This window comes from Pisolithus orientalis (assembly GCF_024613125.1).
Source record: "Pisolithus orientalis strain OTSU chromosome Unknown F5J12scaffold_250, whole genome shotgun sequence".
Taxonomy (NCBI): domain Eukaryota; kingdom Fungi; phylum Basidiomycota; class Agaricomycetes; order Boletales; family Pisolithaceae; genus Pisolithus; species Pisolithus orientalis.
In genome coordinates, this window is record NW_026261031.1 from 1 (window position 1) to 24,049 (window position 24,049).

General features: G+C 50.1%; 2 protein-coding genes across 2 annotated transcripts; one reads left to right on the forward strand and one right to left on the reverse strand.

The window, feature by feature from the left end:
• Positions 1–2,425: 2,425 nt before the first annotated feature.
• On the reverse strand, positions 2,426–3,550 carry F5J12DRAFT_731104 (uncharacterized protein; the record flags this gene model as incomplete). The annotated part of the gene is made up of 3 exons (XM_051741959.1): positions 2,426–2,740; positions 2,857–2,907; positions 3,080–3,550. The coding sequence occupies 3 exons, from the start codon at positions 3,548–3,550 to the stop codon at positions 2,426–2,428; spliced, it is 837 nt and encodes a 278-aa protein (XP_051594041.1).
• A 2,371-nt stretch (positions 3,551–5,921) lies between these two features.
• Positions 5,922–7,944, forward strand: F5J12DRAFT_900592 (heat shock protein 70 family; the record flags this gene model as incomplete). The annotated part of the gene is made up of 6 exons (XM_051748195.1): positions 5,922–6,167; positions 6,216–6,275; positions 6,327–6,403; positions 6,458–7,473; positions 7,521–7,724; positions 7,781–7,944. 6 exons carry the CDS (start codon positions 5,922–5,924, stop codon positions 7,942–7,944), a joined length of 1,767 nt encoding a protein of 588 aa, XP_051594042.1.
• Positions 7,945–24,049: the final 16,105 nt, after the last annotated feature.

Genomic DNA, 24,049 nt, shown 5'->3' on the forward strand with positions numbered 1-24,049 from the left:
TATAAGCCATGCCAATGCCACCCATGTGTCATTGAAAGATTGCCAAAAATGGGTATTTGTACATAATATTTTACACATTTGCACTATATCTTAGATAAAATATCACATATTTGCTATAATCTAGCCAAACCTGACCATTATAATGGCAAGTGGTCCATTACATGCTGCTTACAATGGGGGCACGTGACAACGGACCAAATAAATTTGCGACAAAATGCAACAAGCATGTATGACGCTGCATCTGTAACATTAACAAACAAAATAAAACAGGCGATTGCGCAACTTTTACAGCACTGCGCAACTTAAAGACAGTGACCCGCAACTTTTGCAGTCATTAATACTTTAAATATATATGGCCTGTGATTTTTTGGGTGGATGGCCACGACACTAGATGTACAACTGTAGGATCACATGTCTATATCATCGCCGAAGAAGGGTTCGTGGATCAAGTACTCTGCCAGTCCCCGAGCTGTGCGGTAAATGAGATCATCTTCGTGCTGAAATGCCTTCCCCTCCTTGACAAGAGCGAGCATCACTCTCCAACACTCGGGGTCGACACTCCCATAGCTAAGACCTTCAAATTGCTTGACCGCAGAGTTGTATGGCTGAGGACTACGACCATCAAGCAAGTACCGGCCCATGCCATTCCACCATACTTGGCGCCAGTCGTCAACACACCTCTTGTGGTCCTGGCAACACGGCGAATGCACCATAGGTGGTGGCTCACATGCCACAATACGGCGGTGGAGTTCGAGTCGCTCCTTGACTCTGAGGAGCGTCATCCATACAGGGACAGTAAGAAGCTCATAATCGGCGTGGTTGAGTTCGTTTATAGGCTTTGGGATGAGCCGTCTGAATGCGTAACAGAAGATGTCCTTGATATGATATTTTAGGGCAATGGAGATCAGTGTGATAGGTTTGATGGTATAGCGGCGAGAGGCGAGTTGCTTGATGGCGTGTTCACGGACGTCCTTGGACTCATACATGCGACTAAGCTCAAGGAGCTGAAGAAGGGTGGTCTCGGATGCCTGTGAAGTATCTGGGCGCCATCTGAAATAACAACATCAATATATAGCATATTTTCAATGGCAGCATACGGATCGACCTACTTGTTGTAGCACACGGACAGAAACAGTTCAAATCCTAGGTCGGAGACTTGATCAGGCACAATAATTGGTTTTTCGTCGCTGTGTCCATCAGTTTGGGGAAGTCCGGTACTGTCTTGTGCAGCAAACATAGACTTAAAGGCGATGGATTTGTCGGAGAGAACACTCTTATGGACTTTGAATAGTGAACTTTGAGCCTGGATGTATTGTAAACAGCCTGATAGATGTTACTACGATGCTAGGTAACTCACCTGGAAGATATGGGTTCCGTCTTCGTAGTAGAACATGTGATGTCGTCGCATGGGCATGGTTTGGGTTTGGTCATCCATCACTTTGCAGAGGGATTGGACTTGCGTCGACGAGCAGGACATGTGGCTGGCTCCGCTGACAGGAGTAAACAAACCACAACAATATTTGCGAAGAGGGCTAAGCCTCGAGATCAACGGTATATTGATGCTGGGGACAAGTGATTACAGGATGTAACTGCGTCGACATGAATGCTGATTAAACGAATGTGGGTGGTACCTCAAAATTCCATAGACATGAATGTGGATTACGGTTAGATGTAAGTGGATGACCATTCATACTCAATAGCATGTTACCTCCAAATCAAAAGTAGTCGGCCGCACCAAGGAAATAATCAGGTGACCACGGATTTACATACGGGTGTAAGAGGGGGGAGTTGACCAGTGATCCAAAGGGATCAAGATCCTGTAAAAATTTGGGGGGCAACGAGACATAGCGATTCACAGTGGCGAGAGGCGCCTGGCCAACGAATGTGGGTGGAGGTGGAGAAACCGAGAGACCCTTCAATTGAGTCGGGAGGTCAGCCACATCCAATAAGTCACTGTCGCCTGATGGGAGAAAAACTGTTGCGGTGTGAGCACATGTCAAAAACAAAGAAATGGGACTTACGTGTTGATGGCCTGATGGATCCACCATGGATGCGAGGAACTTGGGTGCTGGGCGGTGGCTGAGTAGAGTCAGTTGAACTCTCGATCTCGATTACCGGTGATTGATATCGGCCTCGTTTCCCTTTTGGTTGGTCTGCACAGAGGGGAAAATTCAGAGGTCAGCTGTGATTAGAACAGGGTTCTGGTCATCGTACCAGGGTGCTGACTGCGTCCCTGCTTCCGCATCATGGATTCAAATATTGTCCGTTTGTCTTCGGAGTCTTCACTTGAGGCTGCTGGAGGGATGGAGTCGCTACTCTCTCGAAGCTTTGCTGGCTGGAATTCACTACTCTCCTGATGCTGTCTTAGACCCCAAGACGCATATTCCTCTTCCGGGACATGACCGCACAATGCTGTGTTGATATATTAGTAGTTTAACAGGTGGAAGGCATAACTCATACCTATAATTATGCTCGAATCTGTGCCACATTTAAACCGTCCTCGATAGTAGAATAGATCCTGGCCAGTCGGAAGGTCCTCGGTCACTGCGAGTCCGAATCGTTGTTTCTCCTTGAAGGCGAGTTTCCAACAACAGCTCGCCTTACTTTTACCCTTCTTGTGCATAAGTGCATACTCCATCGGACGCGGGAAAACGTGTTCTCTGAGGTACTTGTCGACATCGTCGTGAGTCCAGTCCCGCCGGAATGCGAATTTGGCCGCATTGGCACCAGTGTGCACACACTGCCGATGTTCTGCTGTGTACATTTCTGTTCTCGACAGTGGTTTTGTCTGGATCAATTCACCTGCCTGTATATCTGTGATTAATACTTGTTAGGAGCTAGTTCAATAGCACATACCTCATCCAATGCATTGATCAGTAGTAGCCACGTTCCAACTAAAACATCCTGCTGGGACCCATCATGGTTACCAGATGGGACCCGCTTCCCAGTAGAGTTAGGTTTCTGTGATCATCAATATTGGAGTATGGACACTGGCTTAGGAAGTGGTCCAACGCACCTTAATTTTAGTTGATGTAACTCGTTGTGTCCCACTGCTACCAGCACGGAATCCTTTCAGGACCTCTTCACGCACATGCTGGAGGGAGTTAGGCAACTCCATAGTGCGAGATGTCTTCCGTTGATGGAACACATCCAAAAGCCGGTTGCCGGTTGCAGGCTCTACCTTTACATCCATAGTCAATTTCGGGGATTTGTTGCTAAATTGTGCTTCCGGGTGATTACTGAAACCATGCGTGCACTCACGACAGTGATAACGTGCATTCTTGTTGGCAGGTGCGGTAAACATCCTGCAACTGCATTGTTTTCCGTTCTCATCGAAATAGCAGCAGAGCCGCTCGTCGACATCTGGCATGGAGGGATTGGACCAACTACCGGCAACGAGAGAAGGAGTGAGTGAAGACTGAAGCTCGAGGCAGGACTCTGAGTTCTGATGTGTCTGTCTAATGTTGACTAAGCCGGTAGTGTTGTGCTTGTGCTCAACTCGACAACCACTGAATTGACCATGACCATATGTACAGTAAATACATTGCATGTATGACTAGGGGGGGATCAAAAATAACCATCTGCATCGAAGAGAGTTAGAACGGCGAGTGCCTGACACCAGGTTTTTGCCCGTCTTGCCCATATGGGCTCTGCTAATGATACTGTAACAAACCGTGTTCCCTGCCGACCAATTGCGATGTGCTCCTCTGTTGATTCATCACCTTCTGACCCATGATCATCTCCATACCCTGCTGGTGTGATATCTTCAATGACAACGCGGTCAAGCACTGACCAAAATTCTGCCTCGTCTTTGACACATGCGAAAGGTGATCCTTTGCCAGGAACTTCCACTGCTTCATGGCGCACTTGCTCCTGGAGGTCAGCTCCAACCCTTCTCAGAATACCATTATGTTCGTTTGTGGCAATTTCTTCGTCATCGGCCTCTGGCTCCTCGTCGGGGCAATGGCCCGCACCCGTTTGGCCATTCCGCCGAACCCGTACATGGCCGTGAACGCCATAATATCGCTCAATAGTGAGGGGATGGATCCCCTCATATTCGTCGTAGTATTCTCCTAGCGTGACATTACTGATAAGCCGTAAATCCTGTGGATATGTCAGTAAAATTGAGTGCGGCCCATCCTTAAAATGATATGCTTCACACACCTGTGGACTTTTATTATTGGTCGTTGGCCCGCTAATTGGATGAAGGTTCCATTCGCACTGGAAGTCCTCACAATCATCATTAATTTCCCGAAGAAAGAGCCTTTGAATGAGCCACAGGTGACTGCTGTCACCAGGATTAAGGCAGTGAAGTCTTTCACACCGAGAAAAAAATCCCCGCCAGCGGCGTACAAATTGAGTTCCAACTTCGACCCACACGCGTTCAATCCTCGAGTTTCGGGTAGACCTGTAGTACATGACATCAAAAAGACAGCCATTGGCGCGTAGTTGTGACTTACGATCCCCACATAAATGATCCACGGTTGGGACCTCGGACAGCTACCATGTATGTAGCCACGTCGATATTTTCACCACCACGATCACCTCTCATACGTGATGGCATTCCATACTCTGCCTGTGCATTGAGGAATACATTGAAAACGGTTGATGCGAGGTTGTCTGTACTGGCACATAAACCAGTAATCTGTTGAAAGCGTAAGGTCAATCAAACATGTCAGTAAGCGCTGCGACACACCGTTCGACAGTAACCATCAATAATTCCATGGACCACAAATCCCCATCGGATGAGTTTGTGGTGTCCGTCAATGTGCCAGAGCGCATTTGACCTCTTGACACGATACACCCTGCGTTTTATAACACGATGTTCACGTAACCGCTGACCTAGTCTATCAACGCGAGACAATGACTGCCATATTCGTTTTTGTTGGACTCGAATCCCATGATGGCGTAAGTGTCCGAGTAAATAGCGGAATCCAGACTCTGGTTTGTGTTTCTTGAACGCCCTCACAACTACATCCAAGTCATCGTTGCTCAATACGGTGTAGCTCCGCTTCAGGCCATGTTTCCGCATAGTTCGCCAGAGTGTCATGCGGCTAATGCCTAGGATGCGAGCAAGTTCACTGAGACTGATGTGACGGCTATTATCGGTGACAACCTCAGTAAGGAAGTCAGGGCATACAGACTTCTGAGGCCGTCCGCGCCGACCATTCTTGGACTCCGTTACAAGCTCAGGTATACTAACCTCTCGCCATTCACTTGAAAAGAAGTCAAGCGCCATTCACCGACAGAAAATCGGACATACAACATATTAACAACCTGTGCCACGTCCCGAAGATCTTGCACTGCCTGCCCAATGAGCCTTGCGACACCCACCAACCACTCCTGAGGCAGAGATTCGTCCTCATGACTAGCACCACTAGGGATAAGTGCTTCGAGGATGGGAAGTGCAGTTGAAGTGAGTGCGTCTATGTGGAATGAAACCCGAGTGGGATCCGGAAAACTATCAGATCGCAGGACATAAAGAGCTTGATCGTACACTTTCTTGATGGTTCCATGAGCGGTCTGGATATTAGCTGGCCATCTACCAAGGCTGGGCTGTGGAAGGGGCAGGAACGCTAGCTGGGCGATGGAGCTCATGTCCACGGCATCGACATTGCTGGTGTGTCGCCACTGTCTCAGTAGTGCGACACCATTTCCCACGGTCACGGGCCCACAGGTGCGGACTTACCTTGCACTAGAATCAGCTCCACTGCCCTCGTCGTCGTGAATCCATGCAAGACTACCAACGATGCAAGTGCCAAGGAGCCCGAGGAAGACGGATATACCGCAACACGACTTGCTATGTACCAACTACCAGTGCGAGTGCGGGCACCTGCGGTCGACATTGGATTCCCATATCATATTTTCGTCGAAACCACCACCGACACAGCCCATCGCATGACAAGACGAATACTACAGCCATGAACATGTTTCAATTTGATGCCTCTTCGTACTCATTTTATCACCTGCTTTTTCGCTTGCCCGGAGTTGCCCCCATCCTCGTCCGGCTTGAAGACCAAGATACAGAAATTCACTGCTCTTGCCCTTCACCGCACCAAGCTCCATCCATTGGTCCACTCGCCACCAGAACTGTCTTCACATTTAAGCGCTTGATCGGCCGCAAGTTCAAGGACGTGGAGGTCCAGGAGGACATGAAGCACTGGTTAGTACATGCGACAATTGTTAAATAGGAAAGCATCTTATATCATCTGCAGGGTGTTCAAGATGCTCGACCAGCTGTCGAGGTTGACATCGGTGGCGAGAGACAACAATTCGTATGCCTTTTCACCCCTCTGGATCAGTAAGAGAACTAATATACTTTCTAGAGTGCTGAGGAGTTATCATCCATGGTACTTACCAAGATGCGTGAGACCGCCAGGCAGTATCTCAACAAGAAAGTCAAGTAAGTTGCGCGTATACTAGTTAGGAGTCCCCCAGTGTTGACTACTATTATTAGTCATGCGGTCATTACGGTCCCCGCATACTTTAACGATGCGCAACGGCAGGCCACCAAGGACGCTGGTCAAATCACTGGCCTTGAGGTTCTTCGAGTCATCAACGAGCCGGCGGCCGCGGCACTGGCATATGGCCTTGATCGTACCGAATCATCAGTGATTGCCATGTACGATCTTGGCGGTGGTACTTTTGATATCTCCATCCTGGAGATGCACAAAGGAGTCTTCAAGGTCAAGTCCACCAATGGAGACACCCACTTTGGTGGCGAGGACTTTGACATCGCTCTTGTTACCCACATCCTCAACGAATTCAAGAAAGAGTCGAGCATTGACCTCAATCAAGACTGCATGGCCATTCAGCGCATTCGTGAGGCTGCCGAAAAGGCCAAGATTGAATTATCATCCACGACGCAGACCGAAATTAACTTGCCATTCATCACCACGGACGCAACCGGTCCAAAGTACATCAACTTGAAGTTGAACCGCACTCAATTTGAGACCCTTACCGGCCCTCTGATCCAACGTACCGTTGATCCCTGCAAGAAAGCGTTGTCCGATGCTGGAGTCAAGTCTAGTGAGGTGAACGAAGTCTTCCTCGTTGGTGGTATGACCCGCATGCCTAAGGTCGGTGAGTCCGTGAAGTCGATCTTCAGTCGTGAGCCGAGTAAAGGTGTCGATCCTGATGAAGCCGTTGCCATTAGTGCTGCTATCCAGGGTGGTGTTCTCGCCGGAAATGTCACCGACATTCTACTTCTCGACATCACCCCACTCTCCCTCGGCATTGAGACTTTCGATGGTATCATGACAAAACTCATCAACCGCAGTACGACCATCCCAACGAAGAAGTCGCAAGTTTTCTCTACCGCTGCCGATGGCCAGACCGCCATTGAGGACAAGATTTTCCAGGGTGAACGTGAACTCGTCAGGGACAACAAACTCCTTGACAACTTCAATCTCGTCGGTATTCCGGCCCCGAAGGGCGTCTCTCAAATTGAGATCACTTTCGACATCGATGCTGGTATGTCTTTTATACAGGTCTTCAGATAATTTCCTCATCCCTTGTAGATGATATCGTCCACGTCACCGCCAAGGATAAGGCAACCAACAAGGATCAGTCTATGACGATCGCGTCTTTGTCAGGTCTGAGCGACAAGGACATTGAGTGCATGATCTCTGACGCTGAGAAGTATGCCGATGTGGATAAGGCCCGTTGGGAACTCATCGAGGAAGCAAACAAGGGCGAGTCAGTCTGTGTCGACACAGAGAAGGGTACGTATTTACTACATGGTGCTTCACTTTCCCGCATTGATTCGCACCTGTGATAGCAATGAACGAGTTCAAGGAGCAGCTTGATGCTGCCGAGAGGGAGAAGGTGTCGAAACTCGCTGGCGAACTTAGTGAATTGGCCTCGAAAGGCCTCCCGGCGATGCTTCTGTCACTGCCGAGCAAATCGAGGAGAAGATCGGCGAGACTCAACAAGTTTCGCTAGGCCTTTTCCAGAAGGTGTACGAGAAGCGCGGCGCAGAGAATGCGTCCTCCACGCAGTTAACGCAAGGCTCTGAGGACACGCCCCCCACGCTCTTCCTTGTCCTACTTATACTTCCGTCTGCCACAGGTCTACTCGAGGTAGTCAGATCTCTGAGCTGTAGTATGGGTATCTTCATATTATGATAAAACGTCTTATTGATCCACTCGAAAAAAAAAATGGAGGGGTGACTGCAAAAATTGCGGGTCACTGTTTTTAAGTTGCGCAGTGCTGCAAAAGTCGCGCAATCGGCTATTTTATTTTTGTTTGTTTAATGTTACAGATGCAGCGTCATAAGCATGCAGATTGCATCAAAACTGACAATCAAATGTTGTGGTTTATTCAAGGTTTTACACTGGTGTGATTGAATGTAGGTATTGGTGCTGGGTACGAAAATAGATTAGCAGTCTCCGTACCTAGGCTAGAACCTTGCACCCTGACGTTCTGACAGCACAAACCAAACCTAACCCTCAAAGCTGAAGTAGACGACACCACCTGCAGGAGTGGGTACTACATGTTACTTAGTATCTTTATCTCAAGAAATATACGAGGTGGCGGGTAGCACGGGTCGCATGGGTGGGGGTCATCTCGGTGGTGAATTTCGGGGGCTTGCAGCAGTAAAGCTGTCACACTGGTCATTGGCCAGGGAGAAGAGCGAACCGAGGATCGGGACTAACCGATGTTATTGCGTCAAGTGGCACGTGCTCACGCACTGATTGCCGGAGTATCTGATGACGTCGGAAAACGACTACCCGTTTATGGCAACGTGTTGCTTGGTTTGAGTTTGGCTGCCTTGCTCGAGTATTTCATTGACCCACTTGCTCCTTCCACTCGTTTCTGTCTATCCTCTCCCCTGCGGCAGCGATGTAGGTACTTTTTTTCCGTCGTTTTTCTTGCCATTGTTCACTTCGCATTTGTCCCCAGGTCTAGCACCTCACAGCAGGTGGCGACTTCGGCTTCCACGGCTACCTTCGTCACTGCGTTGGTATTCAACGCGGCAGTCTTTGGAGCTGAGATCGTTATCTTTACGCTGCTACGTCCATATTTCAAACAAATATACGAGCCCCGCACAATTCACCCGATCGAAAAGTATGTTTTGACTACACCACTTTGCCTCGTTTCAATTTGAACCCTCGTTCGCAGCCAACGCGTCAAACCTTTCAATGGTGGTTTATTCTCTTGGCCTATCGCCCTCTTCAAATCCGACTATCGTGATGTCGAACGCGTTAATGGACCAGATGCTTATCTTTTTGTACGATTCCTCCGGATGATGGTCCGCATCCTTTTGCCTATATGGATCATATCTTGGGCTGTACTCCTACCTCTCACCTCAGCCAACAACTCTGTTGCTGGGAAAACTGGTCTTGATCTGTTCACGTTTGGTAATGTATCTCCATCCAATCAACCACGGTACGCTGGACACTTGGTTTGTGCCTACCTGTTTACTTGTGAGTATTTATGCATCTGCCTCATGGATGCTTCTTCTATTTTACTGATTTCCTTATTCAGTTTGGATCTATTGGAATATCAAGCGCGAAATGCGCCACTTTGTGACTGTTCGCCAACTCCATCTCGTCGACCCCAAGCATTCTCGTTCCTCGCAGGCCAATACGGTTTTGGTCACCGGCATCCCAGCTAAGTTTCTCTCAGAGAAGGCTCTAGAGCAGTTATACTCCCACCTTCCAGGTGGGGTGAAGAAGGTTTGGCTAAACCGGTGAGTCCACGTGCGTTTGGGGCGCATTGACAAACTTATCGCAAGAGTTCAGCTGACTTTTTTGTCTTCACAGAAACTTAAAAGATCTACCTGCTGTCTATGACCGTCGCCTGTCGGCATGCAAAAAGCTGGAATCTGCAGAAACAAACTTGATTCGCACTGCCATCAAGATCCGTAATAAGAAGTTGAAGGGGGGAGAGAAAGTCGACGAAGCCTATAACATCAATCCGGACCAGGCTGAACGTGATGTTGCCCTGGCGGAAAGGCTCGTTCCAAAAGCAAAGCGTCCCACCCATCGCCTCCCTCCTCGTTTTCTTCCATTCTCCCTTCCCTTTATTGGCGAAAAGGTCGACACCATAGAGTGGGCTCGCAACGAGATCGTCATTTGCACTACTCAACTCCGCGAAGCTCGTCAGGTTCTCGTAGAACAATCGAACCTGCCTGCACCGGATGACGTTGACGGAGATGGCAGGATCACCCGTGAAGATTTACCTGTTCAAACGTACCCTCCTCTCAACTCGGCCTTTATCACTTTCAAGAAACAGATTGCCGCGCACATGGCGTACCGCATGCTGACACATCACGACCCTTACCGTATGGCCGATCGTTACCTCGAAGTCTCTCCGGTGGACATCATCTGGGGTAACCTTGCAATGAATCCATATGAGAAACGTGTTCGAATGGCGATCAGTTACGCAGCTACTGCTGCCTTGATCATATTCTGGGCGATTCCCGTTGCCTTCGTTGGTATCATCTCTAACATCCACGGGCTCTGTGTTCGTGCTAGCTGGCTTGCATGGCTGTGTACGATTCCTTCGCCAGTTATCGGGATAATTCAGGGTATCTTGCCCCCGGTGTTGCTCGCCGTCCTAAACATGCTACTCCCCATAGTTCTCCGCATGCTAGGGAGCTTCCAGGGTATCCCAACGCGTACTGGCCTGGAACTGAGCTTGATGACACGGTTTTTCATTTTCCAAGTTATTGTAGGTTTTCCGCTCCTGGGCTTGGTCATGTATGATACTGATGGCCCCGGCTTCTAGCACTCATTCCTAATTGTAACCTTGAGTTCCGGTATTATTGCTGCACTCCCGTCGCTTTTGCAGAACCCGAGTTCTGTGGCAACTTTGTTGGCGGCGAATCTTCCTCAGGCGTCCACCTTCTTCCTCACGTATGTCAAACCACGGCTTCTGTGCTGCATTACAGTGCCTAATGTCTTTACTCTCTCAGGTTTATTGTCCTACAGGGACTTTCCGGGGTGGCAGGCAGTTTTCTGGCTGTTGTCCAACTCGTGTTGTACTATGTCAAGCTGTTCATTCTGGGAAGTACCCCCCGTTCCATATACGACATCAAGTTCGGGCCGAGGAGTGTTGCGTGGGGCACGTTGTTCCCTTCGATTACATTGCTGACCGTCATTAGTGGGTTATCTCGATTCCTTGCGTCGAGCACAAACTAACGTCATGATCTGTTCCTCCACAATCTCTCGTGTTAAATCGTCACCTGATCTTTGTCACTCCCAGCTTTCGCTTACTCTGTCATCTCCCCGATCATCAACGGATTTTCCGTAGTCACCTTCTTCCTCTTCTACCTCCTCTACAAATACTTGTTCCTGTATCAATACACTCAACCTCCCCAACTGGATACGGGTGGACTCTTCTTCCCCCGAGCGATCCAACACGTATTTGTGGGCTTGTATGTACAGCAGGTCCGCCTTTCAGTCTTGAGCTCATCTGTCGGATCAGAATTGACGTTATCCATGTTAGATCTGCCTTTGTGCGCTGTTCTTCCTAGCACAGGATTCGTCTGGGAAGCAATCCGCTATTCCGGAGGGAGTAATCATGGTGGTTCTCATCGCGTTGACAGTGGGTTTCCTGTTGTCGACGTCTGGTTTTTTGACTGACTTCTGTGGCAGGCTGGCTACCACATTATTATCAACGAATCTTACGAGCCACTTATCAGCGCTCTGCCACTTAGCATCGCCGATAAGACAGCCACCGATCTTGAGGAACCCGCCCCCAGCGATGCACGCGCGTCCACCTCCGCGGATGCTTCCAGTAGCAACAAGTGGAAGGCTACCAAGGGCGATAACACCACTGACGACGATAGGGAACGCGAAGAACAAGAGCTCGACGACTACTACTTCCAGAAATTGTCGGATGGTGCTCTTGATTATGGCTTTGCTCATCCCGCAGTGTCTAGGCCCCAGCGTGCGGTGTGGATCCCCGATGATTCAGAAGCGTGGGCTAGTGCTGCCAGTGAAGGCTCAGCAGAAGTGGAGGGAAGCGGACGCAAGAGGGGTCTCGGTCCTGCGGAAGTGGAAGCTAACTCCTCGCACGGTGTCTTGGCAACGACTGAGGGCACTCAGATGGACGCCAAAGGACACTTGGAGGTCTCCGAGGCTCCGGTGGACATGGATAAATTTTAAGGGTTGCAACGAGTAGGCGTTTACGACTGAATTGTGTTCATTGATTTGTTGCATAGTACTAATTTTTCTTACATAAGTTCACGAGTTCATGAAAGTTGACTGTTTTTTCTTCTGGATGTACGCGAATTGTAATAGTTTAGGAATGCATTTCGCTGTGTTTTGGAAGCCACTGAAGCTTTACATGAAGGACTACGCGCGAATGACATCCCGATAAAAGGGTAAAGGAAACTACAGCTCGTCTCGGGCAGAGCTTACTAGGCCGGTGGCCCGTACTGGAGGCTCACTAGGCGCAGATCCAGATTCAAAAGCAGGGTCGTTTGGGAAGAGGGTGTCGGTTGCGCTTGTGACCGCGTCGTAGGTGGTAACTGGTATCGACCCATCCGCCACTGGCATCGGAGTCCTCGTCTCCGTAAAACTCAACAGTGTCGCAGGAAGCGTCAGAGACGTCGCGGAAGCGGCAATGACTGCGGAAGCCGTCGTGACTGCCAGGACAGATTCAACGCCTGTAGCAGTTGCTTTCTCCACAGCGGATACATCACCCACTTTCCCAGAATTCCACCATGGCATGCTTGCGAACCTAGTCCACCAAAATGCGATTCGGAAGCCCTTCTGTAACACTCGTTGCTCCAAGATGAAGAGTACGACAAGGCAGAAGAAGACGAGCGCCGCCATGATAAGTAGACGATCGAGGGTGTCGGTCTTCTCGAGGGCACTGATGAGCTGACGGGAGGAACCGAGCAGGAGTGAGAGACCGTCATGAGTTTGAGCCGTCGACTGCAGAGTCGCGGTGGATGATTCTTCGAAGACATTTTTCGTTAGAGAATCCGAAATTTGCATGGTAAACACGGGGCAAGAATGCCTGCTGCGTACCAATAAGCTGCGTAGAAAGGACACTACGTTCCAGTTCCTTCTGCATCAAACCCATCGTTCTCTGGAGGGTCTCGGTGACGTTGTTTGTGGCTGTCATAAGCGCATCTTCCCTGTTGTATCCACGGAGAAGAAAGCAGGAAAACGGGCCGAAATTCCCAACCGGTTCTTGAGCATGAATGCAATATCAAAATGCATCTGTACGAACTTAGTTTTGCCATTCCCAGACAACACCTTCTCGGACGTTGAGGAGGGTGAACCAAATAATTCCTCCCGTTGGGACTGCCGCTGTGCATCTATAGTGCGTTTCGACACTAGGATCGCTCCTCGAGCATCATTGCGAAGTCTGCAAATATTTAATTGTCGGGAGGTAATAGAAACAGAGGGCTTTGTAGATACGCACTTGTCCAAGGTATTTCGAAATGTATCGACCCGTACTCTCAGTTGCCTCCGCGCCCGTTCAGTTCTCTGGTCATCAACCAGGACGTCCAACTCCTGCACTGAGTCATATGGCCCGTCAGTACTGAATAGGAGGTGAATATAGCTAACACCGGACTTCGATTTGCCTCCCCACCCTTTCAACATCCTCTCGGATTTCGGCCGCCAGGCTTTGTTGCGTAGCAAGTGGTCCCGCACACGCCTTTAAATGCGGAACTTGGAAAGTCGTCAAATCATTCAGGCGTCGCTCGATGAGCTCAATGAGAGCCAAGCTTTCGGGGTCAACTGCAGTAGGGACCGGTGGCATCGTGGAAGTCAAGCAGTAGCGAGTGAATGAAAATGATGTATGTCTCCGGACACGCCTCCACAGTATCAACAACGGTCCAAAGTCAAGCGCAAGGGAAACACGTGGACGGTCCTCCGCAAATTTCGCTGGAGTAAAAATCAAGCGTGGTCCACCTATGATCAAAAACCATCATAATTGACTTGTCGCCATACTTCTAATGAGCTACTTGGGTACAATATTAACTACGGGAGAACGCCAGCGAACCTGCAGATTAGCAGACATGGCGAACGTGATACCTTTACAAGTACGATATGGAAAAAAAAGCGTGACGTAGCTGAATCGAATGGTTTGAAATATTCCTGCAGCAAAGGTGAGCAACAGTCCTGACCAGTGGAGGTTGGTCGTCGATTTAACAAGGCCATCCAGCTGCCGCTGCCTCGCTGAGAATTATCAGCTCCTCACTCAAGTCCAATCCCTCACGGCGTGCATCCTCCTCGAATTGTTTGAGTAAGTTGTCTGCGTGCCCAGTGACATTGCCCTCTGGAATCCAGCTCGCTTCACTCATCGGGTAACTGTGGTCCGAGATAAACAGTCATACGAAAGACTCGAGCAATGGTTCTGCCGAAGACTTACCCATCCCATTTCGCCAACCAGCGGTAGCCAGCTTGCCCAACCGATTCCCGCCCGACAAGACGTTCGACAAAGTACAAACCATCTTCTGCCTCTGCTACATGTGGACAGTCAGGTCGTGCGCATGTCTCTGTACGGTTCCTGGTGGTCTGGCGCCTGGCAACTGCAAGGTCTATTATAAGCAACAGGAACTGCATCATGCAACGAAGAGTTACTTTGAACACTAGAAAGCAGCCATGTCAACAAGGCATTATCCACTCGTGCAAGAAGTCCAACTTACAAACATAAGGGACATATGAATGCGGCTTCCGAGTCCAGTCGTGGGTCATCCTTTTCTACACCAACGCACCCATAGTGATACCACATGTCGCAACTGCACCAAAAACATTAGCTAAAATCCGGTAGTCGCTCTCGGTACGCACTTGTCACATTGGATGAGCTGATTATATGGCAAAAACGTTACGGTAGGTCCAGCCTCAGAGGTTAGTCAACGCACCTGTCGTTCCCAACTGTCCGACGATCGTTTGATTTCCGGCCAAAACTGTAAAATGACCGTCCTCTGGTGGGAAGGCATATCGGGCAGTGCCGCCGCCGTTATCGTATCAGCCAGTTTTCTTCGAGAAGGTCTCGACGTCGTTCCTTTCGCGTGAACTGCCGACTTCCGCTTGCCTCTTGGTCTTGCTGGCGTCTCACTAGGCGGATGATACTTCGCTCTAGCAGTGGATTTCAGGTCAAAACCACCGTTGTCCCGGGACAAATTAGAATCCATCCTGACCACTTTCCCGTTCAAAAGAACGTATCGTGGGCGTATATCCCTGTTGAAAGTACCGTTGGGGGAACTACCTTGGTATTTAGAAACTTCCGATTCAACCATCGATGTTTCTCCTATCTTGATTCTCTTTTTAGCAGGGATGATAATTTTCAATGAATCTGTCCCACGAGGGACAAGCTCCCCGCTGTGCTCCGCTAAAGAAATAGCGTTCCCTACAGGTTCGGAGTCACACATCGTTACCCCCTCAAGATCTGCGATGTTAATCATACCAGCCTCCATCCCAGGGCCTACGGCAGGCTGGGATGAAGATGGGTGGGTGCTGTTAGTGACGTCCTCGTCCCGTGTTCCCTGCTGGCTACCTCGTCTTCGCTTCCTCCCCTTGGAACCTTTCAAATAGTTCGCTGGCGATTCGCGCCGCGCCAATTGCATCAACTCCGATAGCGGAGCCGACGGGCCACCGCACTTTCGGCTCAAGGTCAAGTCACGAGAGTGCTTGGCAACGTAGTCTAAGAGTGGCGTGTCGTCTTGTAGACTTTCGGCTTCCGATGGCTCTCTGTTGGCTGTGATAGGTGTCAAAGATGAAGGAGGTGTGGAAAGTGGGGCATGTGTTGAAGAAGTGGAGGACAGCGATGACGATGGTTCCCCTCTCGACGGCGCTGACTGAACTACCGAATAGGGATCGGGAATGTCTGGGGCCGGATCACTTTCAGGAAGCACAGACGATACTTCCAGCTTTTCAGCTTGCTGCGAAAGGTCTCTCACAGCACCACTGTGTGGTACCACAGAGGGGCACCTGGACGCTGTCATCGATGGCAGTATGAGCGAAGGGACTGACGCAGGGGACATCATTGCCGTAGCTGGCGTTGTCGGGAGGAGTGATTGCAGAACATCTTCTTCCTCTTGTGTATGCTGGCTGTCAGCCGGAGTGTTTTCACGTCCGCCGTCAGTCAACAGGAGCGACGAGCGATGCGATGACACTGGATGACGGGGATCTACGGGGGAAGATGAGGGTGTGTCACTCATAAGTGATGGTTTCCCTGGTCAATAGCGCACCTGTGTTCACACTTGCCTCTGAGTGGCTGCCATGTGGCAGTTTAGAAACAGCCCAAGGTTCAGACGTGCTGGCGTCCGCATCGTGGTTGCATTGAATATTACAGGGACTGCCACCATGCTGAACAGTATCCGCAGGGCGCTCTTGATCTTCCATACGTACGTCACTGCTACAATCTACGCCGAAGCTATCCGTCGCTGTCGTACGGGTCGACGCAGAAAGCGTAGCTTCCGCTGGTGTCAAGTTGAGACCCGAAGTCCCAATACCCATACTTGCCCTGTCGGTCTGCATATTTACGGGATGAGCAACTGGGCTGATAGTGTCCACAGACCTTCCCGCGAAACCGGCGATAGCCTTCAATAACTGCTCTGCAAGTGAACTAGAAGAGGCGGAAGAGGTAACTTGACCTGACAGGGCTTCCCAGAGCGAACTTGACTGCAGCTGCGGTCCATTTGAATGCTCAAAAGATTTCACCGAAGTACCATTCAGAACACTGTTGTCAACCTCTTGGTTCCGGGAGTTGTCCATGGAGGCGCGATGGAAAACATCAGGAAGGACTGGGGTGATCACATGGGCTCTAGATGATACACCAGCCAAGGCACCTGCGCCAGATACGGACGGTAACACAGAAGAACCCACAGAAATCGAAACATCTTTCGTAGCAGGAGCGATGTCCACAAGCGTGGACGGCGTTGCGGAATCAAGCGGAAAATGGGTATCAACCTCCGCTAATATTGAAGGGGGTGACGCGGGCGGAGTAGACTTCGCAATATTGGGAATAGGTGCGGACGGCGGCCATGGCTGGAGAGAAAGGAGCGGAATTACGAGGGATCCAGGCGTGATCCCTGACGACGCAGTTACAACTTTATCTATTGAATGTAGCCCGTCAGATGGACACGCTGGGTCGTGTGAGAGAGATCGCTGCCTGGTTGGGTCGACGGAGCCTTCGCTGCCTTGCGCTGAGGAAACTGGGTTGAATAGGAGTTAGCGTATCCCGCAGAAGTTAATCCTGAACATTGCCAGCGGGGGAGGGTAATTTATAAGCAGGCGGAAGTTTTGACTTACCGGAGCCACTTTCGTTACTCCAAATCGCAGGTACAAAAGAAAAATGGCACTGCTCACCATGCGCCAGAGCAGAATATGCAGAACGCGAATCGCAGACTTGAACAGAAGCGTCTATAAGCATCAAGTTCAGTATCAGATCCCAAGTAGAATTGCAAGTGCGGCCACGATGTGAGAGGATATGTCTGAGTCTGCTTGTGAGAAGCGACAAAATGCAGGACATACGTTTTACGGATGACTGAGTTTCGGTTGTGGAGGTATGTGCGGGTTTGGATTGATGCGATAGCGTTTCAGAAACTGATAACGTTTGAAGAGGGATAACTTGTGCAGGAATTGAATGACCGGCTCCTGCGACGGTAGTATCGAGTGGAAATGACGCGGGTGGCGGTGATGTTGCTGCATGACGGTGAGTGGCTATGTGCCAACCGCACAGCTCAGCCTCAGACGAACGACGGAAGGAGTACGAGATCAGACGCACATCTCTCGCAGCTCCTACTCTCCATACGATCGAGCAACTTCTCTACAGCGACTTCAATCGCGCCCAGTCTGTCGACGAGGTTGGCAACAGGTGTCTGGGATGTCTGGTTTCCTTCCTCGAGAGCACCTACTTCGTCAGTTGCCTTGTCTTTCACATTTCCCTTGCTAGGTCTACCGCGTACTTGTTTTTGTCCGGCCTTCTCGTGGCTGACCCCGAGAACCTCTTCGAGTGAGTCAACTCTGTCCACTAAGTTCTTTTGCGTGGTTTTGATGGTGCGCAACTCCTTGAGCACGTTTTGCACGTCCATCTGCATGCCCGACATATTTGCCTGCAGGCTATTTAATGGTGAAAGGAGCGATGAGAAATCAGGAACGGTGGGAGCCGGGGAAGGAGCATGGGCTTGTTGCAACTCATTCGTTTGTGCCGACTGAGGACGCGAGTCGCGAAACACGCGGGCCAACGAGGGAGGGTGTGACACAAACGGGGTCCAAGTGGAAAACTGGTTGAAGCTCGAGTGATCAGGAGCGACGTGGGCTGTAGGCAACCTTACAAGCGACTCAGAGATGAGCCTGCCGTGTATATCGCAGATCGAACTGCTGCAGTGCTCGCCCAAGTGAGGAGCATGGGCGTAGTTGCAAAGATGTCCACTGTAAGGAGTGGGAGGGATTGCGTACCGGAGGTTGCTACCTACGTGGGGTGGCAGAGACCGTCGCCCCGCTGGATGCGACTCTGAAGAATGGGACATCGACGTGGGCCCAGACGGAGGGCAGCCAGCAGAACTACACATCATCAACGCTGCGTCCTTGCACCAAAACGAGTGGAATTGGATTTCGGAACTTTCCTGTGTCTACGCATCACTTAGATTATCTTATCTTGTTGTCTGGTTTATTCAACTTGTATCCACTGTCCCTGTAATATTATGTAGAGTGACACGCAGTTCGGCGCTCCGCTGAAGCTCGAATGCGGGGGTATTTGTTGTTACCTCTGTTTTGGCTTCTCCCACCTTCGAGATGTCCAACTCGTGAGTTGTAGCCCTCACACGCCCCGCTGACAACTCTCAGACTTCAGTTAGTTCAGACTGTGGGCCCGTAGAGTCGAACATTTTCTCACCGCTCACTCTGCCATGTGGACGCACCGTCACCAACCGACTCGTTAAAGTGCGTCACGCTGTTCGTTTTCACGACCCAACTCTAAACCGTGTTTCCCGAAAGGTGGCCATGTATGAGCACCTGTCCAATTTTTCAGGGGGACCTCCGAATATCTATCACTTCGCACTCTACTCTGAGTGGGCGAAGCATGGCTGGGGAATGGTCATCACTGGCAACGTCCAAGTCGACAAGCACCATTTGACATTGGGGCGTGATATGGTGGTACCTAACGTGCTGAACGACGAAACACTAGCGCCCTTCAAACGATTAGCGCAGGTCATCCATGGTGACGCTGTCGTGAAAAATGGAGAATACAGTCACAGTTCTCGCTACAAAGTCCGTCCTTTGGCTATAATGCAGATTTCACACCCTGGCCGCCAGTCACCTATCGTCGTTGGCGGTCGTTCACCCTTCGTACCGCCTAAAGCTCCGAGTCCCGTTAGAGTTGGATCAGTCGCTCAGAAAAGTGCAGTGCGCCCCGAAGTTAATTTTAGTTCCTCGATACGGTCTACCGAAGAAGGACCGGCAAAGGACATGCCATGGACAACTGCCTTGTCCCTACGTACCCTCTTTCAAATCCCACAAGAAATGACTATCGATGATATTCGCGACGTACAGCAGGGGTTTCTCAGAGCCGCCCTGGCGGCTTCGAAGGCTGGTTTCGACGGTATCCAGCTGCATTGTGCACATGGTTGTCAGTGTTAACATGACCCGCTTCTTTAGACATTGTACTAATGCGGGGAATCGCATTTACTGGTTAGATCTCCTCGCCCAATTCATGAACCCCAAGGTAGTTGTTAGTTTAAACATGCCCATGTACCGACCCCTTTCCAGACAAACATCCGTCAAGACCAATACTCCATTTCCCCACCTGTCAACTCGCTCCGCATGCTCCGTGAGATCGTTGAGGCGATACGTGCCATGATGCGTCGGGATTTTGTGGTAGGCGTCAAGATCAACTCAGCTGACTACATCCAGGCAGGGGAACGTCCGTCAGATGCTCGTCTTCAGGTCGAGACGAACCGCGTACTGGACCACGTTCGTGCGATAGCTCATTGGGGCCTGATCGATTTCATTGAAGTTAGTGGGGGTGATTACGAGTCTCCAGGCAAGCATACTCTCTCCCATAAGTGTTCCGCGTGCTTCATTGTCTTCGTTTAGAGTTCATGTCATCGAAACCAACCACTCCACGTCAGGCATTCTTTTCCCACTTCTCGAGGATGGTCATAGAACACATTAACCGCGATCCGGCGCCATCTAAACCAACACCGGTTCCTGTCATCCTCTTAACTGGTGGTCTGCGTTCTCCCGCACATTTACAAACTGCCCTTGACGCAGGCCACGCGGACCTTCTTGGCATAGGCCGAGGATCGATTACATGCCCAGATTTGCCTGTGATGCTGCAGAAGCGATTGTCCTACGGGGAAGATCGGGTAGAATATCAGTCCAAGAAAGACACCGAACCGTTCGCGTGCGATCCCGGTGATGATCTTAAGCCACCTTTTTGGCTTCCAAAGGTTGGGCTAATCGGTGCATCCTTCCAATTGGCGTGGTACACTGTTCGAATTCGGAGTATCGCAGAGTCGCGCATCCAAAATGGTCCCCGAAATGGAAAGCCGGGTGCTGACTCGTACCCACACGGCATGGGAGCAACGGAAGCAATGCTGAAAATGTGGATATGGGCGAACCGGGTACAAGGCTGGTGGGTTTTGGTCTTCCTTCTTATGATGATTCCCGCTATGGTCATGCTACCCACTGAACCGATGGTGTCGAGACAATGTGATACCCATACGAAAGACATTTATACAACATAATACATGTGCAGAAGAGATCTGCTGCCAACCATTGAAGCTTACTTCAACTCCGGAGTATCTGCGTACAGTGTCTTCATTCCAGTGGGCGGATGCCGATCGCCAACTGTCAAATTAGCTTTCTCGACGAATGTACGGATCTCTTGAATTTCTTCCGCCAAAAGGTGTACATGAACGCTGTCAAGATTCTCCTTCAGGTACTGCAACAGGTTTAACGTGACGGCTGAGTTGTTGAATCCGAGCGAGTGATTTATAACACAGTACCTTGATCCTTTTTGTCCCCGGAATAGGGATAATGTCGTTACCCTGCGCAAGATCCCATGCAAGGGCCACCTGCGCAGCCGTAGCATTGTGATGTTGACCCAACTCCTTCAATTTATCTGCTAACTTTAAAATGTTTGGGAAGTTCTCCTTCGAATACCTACAGTGCTTTCAGTGTCGTCACCGGGGAGACACGGCCATGGAAAGAGGCCTCACCTAGGAATGTGTCGTCTATAATCATCTTCAGCAAAATCATCGGGGGATTTCTATCGTTGTCATTCAGCGTTCTCGTTCATGTTCAAGCGATTCAACTCACATATTGTCCAGTGAGTAACCCTCTTCCGACAGGTGAATACGCAACAATTGTAATACCAAGCTCGCGCGCGGTCTGCAAGAGGCCTATCTTGGGATCCTCGATATCCAGCGTAAATGGCGAGTACTCGACTTGGAGGGCTGCAATCGGATGCACGGCATGCGCACGGCGGAGGGTATTCGCGCTGCATTCACAGAGACCGAGGTATTTCACCTTCCCAGCCCTGGGAAGAAGGATAGTTTCTTCTGTAGGTGAAGATCGAGTCATTCGAACTTACTTGACAGATTTTGCCATAGCTCCGACCGTCACCTAGGTCGGCGAGTAGTTAGTACCTCATCCATTGCCAACATTTATGTGCGCACTTCAATTGGCACTTCAGGATCGGGACTGCAAGTCGCGTAGGTGGTAGGTCACTCTTCCACTGTCATCAAGAGTGTCACTGACCGATGCAAGTAATATAGGTCGATCGTCTCTACACAGAGACGACTCAACGACGCCTCTAAACAGGCTTCAGCATGTTCCGGAGATCCGTTGATACCGGAGGGTTTGCTGATGTCAAACCCGAACTTGGTAGCAAGGAAGATCCTATCGCGCTTGCCTGTGCGCGTGAACCTGGCTAAGTGTTATGCGCCGACTCAACCACATCGACACGGGCAAGATCGCACCATTTTCCGATGAGTTCCTCGCTATCTCCGTATGCGTTCGCTGTGTCCCAGAGGGTGCAACCATAGTCGAGAGCGGCGTCCAGAACCTGCAGAATAGTTGCTTAAGATTTTCGCTACTGGCGGTAGAATGGGCGTGGGTCATTATGCCATTAGGCTCACCTTAAAACGCTCTTCGTCTGGCTCAGTCGGGCCGTAGAACGCAGATAAGCCCATTGCACCGAAACCGATGGCAGAGACGTCAGTATCGCCAATATTGCGTGTTGGATAAGACATGACGAAGTTTCTGTGTCTGGCCTAGCAACACGATAGAAGGTTAGCATTCTTTTATATCTACTGCAGGTATTATGTATGAACAAGGGATGAAACAATGACGTCCCCCGGCCGGCTTGATATCGTCAATCAGAATTACGCAGTGGTCTTGACCTACATAGAAGTTCTCTAAGGTACACGCCTACGTGTCGATTCGGCATGCTCGTTATCAATCACCAATCACACATACTTACGATAGCCCGACACGGCGGTAAACTTTAATTCAAGTAAAATACATGGTCAACGAACGGGAGCCGATTTAGGGGCTTTTCAGACTAATTAAATCATATCTGCTCAGATAAATGTGGTAAGCAGCTAAGGGATTCTTCTGGCACTCCCACTTCCTGAAAGCACATTACAGGTATTTACGATCATTGTGTTGCGAGGAGGAGCAAGACAACCATCCCAAGCAAGATTGTGCACCACCTGTGGCCAGCACAGTATCTCACGGAGTACAAATCAGAACTATAAACGGTCAATCCAGACATAAAGCCTGAAGACAAGCCATCAAATATGGATGAAATGAAAAGTTGCTTAAACTGCTATGTGCTACCCTTATCGCCTGCTTGGAAAATGTCTGGTGTCAGTGCACACACCAAACCAGTGGGGCAATACAGCCCACAGCCCCCCAAACCGCAGACATCTTAACCTGGGTCCAGTCCGGATCAACAACCACAGCAACAACGATCGCTGCACCGAAGAAGTATGTGTTGGGAGGAAATTGTCAACAAGTGTGGCATAGTGGGTAGGATTTCCTACTTGCCCAACACAGAAAAGTACATGGGGGGATGATAGCATTGATACAACCACGATGGACCAGTTTGTCCAGCAAGCCAAAACCAAAATAAGGCTGATCTTGTCTACTTATGAACCAACATGGTTGTTGCAATGTTTGGGCCATGATGATACTGAAAAATGCCAATATGATGAACCAGCAACAGAAATGTTGAGACCAGATGATAATCCAGCAATCAGCATTAACGATGCCTCAAATGACTAGAAAGCCTATATTAGTTGCCAGGAGAATCAAGGGCTGCAAATGTCAGTGGTTGACCGATAGGCACCTCGCTAAACAACTTACTAGGACGCTAATGATCTGCACGTCACCCGCAACCATCTCCATCAACGCAATGAGGTCCGTCTGGTAGTGACCACCATGCAGGCGTTGGATCTTCCAGAGCTCATGCCACATCCTGTAGATATACCCCAAGGAACACAACATCGATATCGTGTCCAGCAGGGAACAACTTCGTCGTAGAACAGAGCGACGTGCCACAGGGGTCAGAACGCCACCCAAGTATGGATGTGCGTACCGTCTTTAAATCTGGAGATTGAGATCAGCATCTACTTCACTGTTCGGACCTGGTGCAGGGTTTGATGGCGGGGGAGGTGACACGCCTGACATAGCGGGAGGTGGCGTGTTGGCGTTAGGAGGAATAGTAGGGAGAAATTGTAGGGGGATGGTAGGCAGGGAAGTCGGGAGACCACTTTTACCTAATGATCGTAGTGGTCGCGGGTTACTTTAGTAGTCGAACGAGCGGGCTACCAGGGTGACCTGACAACTGGCGAGTCGAAGGTGAGTCACCGTGAGTTAGTAGATTGACGGACAGCCGACCAGTCTGGACCTGCAGGCTAGAACTGCTTCCTCGGTTGCCGTCAACTCTGGAGGAATCTTGGGAAGACCGTGGTGTTGCCATGGTGGGAGCGCTTATGGACGGAGAGAAGAGGTGTGTTTGGGGATTGTTTGCTACACCAGAACGGTTCAACAAGTACTTATCAGCCGTGGTGGGGCGATATACGAGAGTGTTCAGCCAGACCACCGTCAGCTCACTGAAGGTGCCG